Below are 6,000 nucleotides of genomic sequence, written 5' to 3' on the forward strand. Positions count from 1 at the left end.
CTCTCGCATCAAGTATTCTTTGAATAATTAACCTAACTCCGCGATAATGCTTTGTATCAAGAATATATCTAATTGAACTACTTTACTGCCGTGGGAAAGGCGGATACCGAGTTTAATTGAGTTCGATTTTTGTCTTATATTTTATGTAAGGTTCTTGAAACTAAAAGCGATAGAAGATCGTTCGATCAAAGAGTACCTTCATACCTTTTAAATGTGGTATTAATTATGAAAAGTCTTTTTGGAACGTTATTTTACTATTTGATTTAAGATTTGTGATTTACGTGTTCAGTATTAGAATTATACAAGTAGAAAATGGTTTGGTAGTTCTCTAACGGAACAACTATACTTCTATACGGATAATACCCTGCAACCTCTGAAAATCAGCTCAATAGAAATATTCTTAGAAAAACATAAAAATAGCTTTTAATACAGAAATTTCATATCAAATTGCAGAAAAATTCACGAACATTCGTAGTCTTTCGGGAAATAATCTTGTGTTACTTTAGAAAAGGAAGAAGCATTTTCTCTACCAAGCAAATCTAGCGCTAACGAGTATAAAGCTCGTTCGCAACGTTCGCTTCCATCGACGCGTGCCGTCGTCCCAAACGTTGCGTATTTATGCGCTTCAAGTATTGCGTCAGCTCTTTGTTATGTCGTCGAACGATCCACGAGCAGCGGTTATTGGTTTGTCGACGTTTTTCCGAGATCTCTCGCTGCAGTCGAAAGAGGCTTGTAAAGTGTTTTATGATGCACGTTTACTCCACGGTTCTTTTACAAGACACATCGTTGTCAACGACCGTCGAAATTAAATTTCAGATTAAAATCGAGGCCAGCCGTTGTTCCTAGCACCGAACGGATCCAAGTTGCCGGATTCATGAAATTTCATAAGGCCGCCAGGGTTTTATTCCAACTTACCCATAAAATTATGTTAATTTTGAACTAGTAAATTTCGATGACAATGAGATTACCGATGTCGCGAATCGTTCCCCAGGGCTCTGGTATGGGCTAATGGTAGATTTGGCGCTGAATCGACTTTGACCAACTTTTTAAACGACTGATTTACTTGATTACAGATCAAAAGCTGGAAAGATGATTCGTGACTATCTGATGCTGCTCTCGTGGCTATGCGCGGTGCAAGGAAAAATAGGTAAATGTATGCATACGTATATAGACGACTGTGTTTGCTACCGTACCGCGGAGATCCAACCTCGATTCTACGTAACGCGCGTCTGAATTGTACGCGTTATTTCTCGTTGCATACAACCATGTTGCCGACTGGCTGAATTATTAAAACGAGTGAAACTTTCCACGTCGAATATGGGTCGGCGTTCTTTGAACGCGATCGAGACAGAATTTATTCGACAGTCGTACATTAACGTCCTCCCCCTTGTTACGGTTAATTATGGATGAAGTTAACAAGCTGACGTAACGTACGACCACTAACGAAAATGTTATAACAAAGTTATCGAGTTCACGAAAATTCCTTGACCCAATTTACGTGAAATTTCCTTTCCTTTATCTTCCCTAAGGTATTCTGTTTCAACTAAGGTTACTTTGAATGCCGATATAAGTATGATTACTTGCAAAGTATTTCAATTTCCAAAGTTTCTCATTGGCAGTATTTTACTCGTGAAACAAAAATTTTCGTTGGATCATTCAAATGAAAAATTACATTTGAAATGGAATTCATTTCTTTACAATGTATAGTCATTTTGTACTTGCTATTAAACCTATAAATACGATTTGAAATAATTAACAGCAACTTTAACACCTGGATATAACGCCGCGTTATTACTTCGTATTAGAAGCTTTTTAATGGCCTACGCAGAACGATTTATACTCATTTTTCTTTTAAACGGTTGAAAAACATCTTTCAGGACAGAATTAAATGGTGTTAAATTTCTGCACTCTGTTTATGTACATATTTTTATGCAATTGTGCGGCTACAAACATAATAGTACAGTGCATAGTGGATAGACAAAGATATTATTGAAACTGAAATGCAAAAATAAATATTTTATTATCGATCGTAAAAATATAGCTCCGAAGTCTTGTTAATAATCACGTTAGAACTGGAATAGAATATATAAATTTAAAACAGAAGATAGAATACAGAAGATAGATTTTGATCGGAATATAGATAGAACGAAGGTACGGATTTCTTTTGCAAACTGAACTGACTAGAAATTTTTCAACACGGTAGTTTAACAATCCTGTATGCAATTTATTTGTTACACCATCCTGTCCTGTTTACTCTTATGTGCAATATTATTTAAAAATTGTGTAGATATCGTTTTCGAAACGCACAGCGAAAGACCTATCCGACAGGAAAGTTTTGCACGATATTGTTACGTTTCGGTGCTTTAAAATTCTTGATCGATCCTAATTAAACGATCCTGGTCAAAATATTAATTCATCCTAATTTAAAACGCTCGAGATTCAACAACAACAGCCATCGGGATTGCGTGTGTTGGTTTGATAAATTCAATCTACCCGTTGAATCGATCGTCGAGTCTAATTACTTTGCAAACTAGCCGCACTTCGTGAGAAAACGGATTGCGCGACTAATTTAAAACAATCCGTCTTATGTTCGGCGATTCGATTCGTCTCGATTTGATTCGTCGCGCTGGAAAATACGAATCCGTTTACCGATGAGGATCGAATTCGTTCGAAACCGTGCTTCGCGTTTTCGAAGGCATCAACTTCGCAGTTTTGCATCCTTGTCTCGTCGTGACGTTACGTTGATTCGCGGAAACGGTAGGGGAGAAACGATGAATGAAAATGCAACGGAACGAGATGCAAATAGCAGCTGAAACGCAGAAGGCGCGACGACCTCGTTCTCTCTGCTTCTAGGGTATTTCTGGCACATCACTGACATCCACTATGATCCGAGGTACTCCACCCAAGCAAACGCGGCAAACGGTAAGTAACTTCGTTTTATTTTGTACGTACGTTATATGTCTTTGGCTTCTCCTTATCGTTGTCGCGAGACAGCGATTCTTTATGCATCTGTGCGAAATTCAGAGATGCAAAGATACACACAATCGATATAATATACAAATATACATACACCTACCGACAAAACTTAACAAACATCATGATCGCTTGGATCGATAAAATAGTAAACAGAGATAACAGTCCCTACACGAAATTATAATACGTTTTTTTTTCGATTACGCTACTGTAATACATGTATATGAAACAAGTAGATGTATATAACATGAAAATATAATAAAGAAACTTTATGTTTCATATTAACCTATGTTTTGGCTTCGAAATCTTGCCCTTCGTTTTCAATCTCATTCGCTTCGGCAATCGATTCGATATTATTTATATCTTTCGCATAAAATTTCGTAAAAGAGCAGTCGTTCCATCATAATTGGCATTGAAAAGATTAAATATCACAGACTGTTAATCTATAAAAAATAACACCGACTGTTAATCAAATCCGAAGAAACGAAATCTTTTTTCCCCAAGCTCTGTCGCAAAATATTCGATAAAATTTTTCCCTTCGGAGATTTAACCTTTGCACAGTGCGCCCCTAAAGTTTAGTCAAACATTTCAGGAACAGAATATATTCAGCTTTCACCCCTTGCTACCCGTGCCTATATTTTCCTCCTGTTCCCGTCGCTATTTACCGATCGTTTTAAAGTACCTGGCGTGTTTGGTTGGCACGAGGTTTGCATGAAATAACGCTACCTGAAATTGCGTCCCATACCAAGCACGAGCTGGGGCCGACTCCGTGTCATTTGGACGTTAGCGTGGCAATACACGAGCGTCCGCTGCGCTGCTCCCTTAATACGAGCACTATGTTCCCACGTGTTCGTTTCCTCATTTCTGTTTTTCTTTGTCTTTTTTTTTTTGTCTTCTTGTTTCCTCTTCAGCTTAGCCAGGTCCCTGCTTTCAGCGTGCTGGAACACGAAGAACGGTGTGAACAGCGGTCGGAAAACCCCCGGAGAATTCGGTGACTACGGCTGCGATTCGCCCTGGGCCCTGGTAGAATCAGCAGCGATGGCAATGACATCCAATCGCGGCGAAGGAATCAAGTTCGTTCTTTGGACGGGGTAAGTTTACAAATTTGTACTACGAATGACTATGAATAGTATTGACATGCCATCGTATTTACATTTATTGTATTTACATACTAATTAAATAGGTACAAGTACATTAAATTTTCTATCGCTCAATAACAGATACTTATCGTATGACTACAAAGGTTTAATAAGGATATATCGATATATGGTATAGAATATATGTCGATATTGCAAGGGTATGTGCTAATATCTTTTACAGCTATTACACGCATATCTCTTATCGTCGAAGAACTTTCGACGTTTCTCGTACAAACAACTGAACGAACGAGAAAAGGAGTAACGAAATTATATAGTATTTTTTTGAAATGAAAAGCTTCCGAAATGCTGATAACCGACTTAAATTTCCTCAGTTTGTGGTTCGAAATATCGCGTTTCTCGATGGACAGATTAAATTCGGTGTCTGACTTGTTGAAAAATTAGCTTATACAGCTCGAATCTCGACACTGTCAGAACTTTCATTCTACAACTTCGTTCGCGGTTCAAGTCAAAAGTTATATAGAGTTGGGTTGACAATCAAAAATACTACGCTAACGCTGCTCACTTTAGTATTCTTATTATTAGCGATATGATGTAGGATTTGCGGAATGCTCAACCGATTAATCGGCGTATCGCTATCATCGGAGCAACAAGCTTAACGCGACAATTCGATTTTCATGGAGTAAAAAATGAATAAAAACGAATGCCCAGATAATGTGACGTGAAATTCTAATTACCGGGTAACTACGAAAATAATAAACGACGAATATTCAATGTGTCAACAACGGACGGAAATAGAAATCGGGGATGAAATTAACGAGCATTCGATTGGATGACGAATCGGTATCGCATGAATGTTCTGATGGCTATTAGTAAATTGGCCGATGAATCAACGAAAACTGATTAGCCTTTAACACGCAGTTTCGTAAACTAATCTGATAATTGATAATTCGCAAACTGGAGGAACAAGAATGTAGTGGACTATAAAGATTTGTGTTTGTTGGACGCAACACAGTGGCTGCGTGCTCCGTATAAATTAAACCGTACAATCGCTAGTTTAATAGAGTTTGATCGATTTATTTACATACAACCGAATTGCGAATGTTAATGCACTTATGAATAAATTATCGAACAAATTGATAATTCCCTTCTGATTTGCGAAATCTAATGAACATTCATTAGTATCGATATAAGTTTATTATCCCAGCCAATTGCACTTGTAATTTCTTTAGCTTATTATCGGAAAGAAATTATAGAAGCGGGAGTTGTGTTTAATTACACTTTCTCACGGTTTCTCTCTTGATGGTTACGCTTTAATTTTCTTCCATTGAAATTTTAAATCGTGTGTATCTATAATACGATTTGAAATAATACAATTCCTGGAATATTATTTTATTTGCTTTGAGCAGATGTTACACAATTTGTAAAAACCTAACAATTCCATTAATTCTTAAGTATTTCTACGCAGGTACAGATATATATGCACATATAGTGTTTGAGCTGTAATCCTATTGTAAAACAAACTTATACGCATAGTACTGTGCAACCACATTATCCAGCATGCATAACATGCACGAAAGTTCAGCAGTTCCATGTGTATACATGTATGCGTTATACTTCTAACCAATTATCAGGTAACTAAGAAAGTTTGTTTCTCTCGCAATAGGGAAGATAGAGAAGTAAATACGGAGAAAACACATTTTATTCGTTAGGATAGTTACTCTCACATTCATTTAACTTTCTTTTTTACGGAAAAAGAGTTTATAAACCGGTTGTAAACTCTTCTAAAAACGATTTAGAATGAAAACAACTTCTCCAATGTTGATTCTACGATTTCCCAATTTCTAAATTGTCGATGCTGAAGAACATTGCTTTATCTCTCTTAAGTTTTGTTTCTGTTTTTTTCGGGGGGGGGGGGGGTTTTTTTTTT

General features: G+C 37.1%; 2 protein-coding genes across 7 annotated transcripts in view; one reads left to right on the forward strand and one right to left on the reverse strand.

Annotated features, from left to right (window-relative positions):
• The window catches only part of LOC100745772 (glutathione S-transferase 1-1), a 98,578-nt gene that overhangs the window by 43,079 nt on the left and 49,499 nt on the right, over positions 1–6,000 (reverse strand). The gene's annotated exons all lie outside the window — the stretch shown is intronic.
• LOC100745525 (acid sphingomyelinase-like phosphodiesterase 3a) overlaps positions 1–6,000 on the forward strand; it is a 50,145-nt gene that overhangs the window by 22,674 nt on the left and 21,471 nt on the right. For 5 of the 6 annotated variants that reach the window (XM_033319076.1, XM_012381635.3, XM_033319077.1 and 2 more), the window contains 3 exons: positions 1,074–1,147; positions 2,854–2,922; positions 3,908–4,064. In XM_033319076.1, coding sequence (XP_033174967.1) covers positions 1,090–1,147; positions 2,854–2,922; positions 3,908–4,064 — 284 coding nt within the window. In that variant the 5' untranslated portion in view covers positions 1,074–1,089. The remainder of the gene's footprint in view (positions 1–1,073; positions 1,148–2,853; positions 2,923–3,907; positions 4,065–6,000) is intronic. The other variant, XM_024365387.2, reaches the window with a different exon arrangement.

This window comes from Bombus impatiens, unplaced genomic scaffold (assembly GCF_000188095.3).
Source record: "Bombus impatiens unplaced genomic scaffold, BIMP_2.2 scf_0135, whole genome shotgun sequence".
Taxonomy (NCBI): domain Eukaryota; kingdom Metazoa; phylum Arthropoda; class Insecta; order Hymenoptera; family Apidae; genus Bombus; species Bombus impatiens.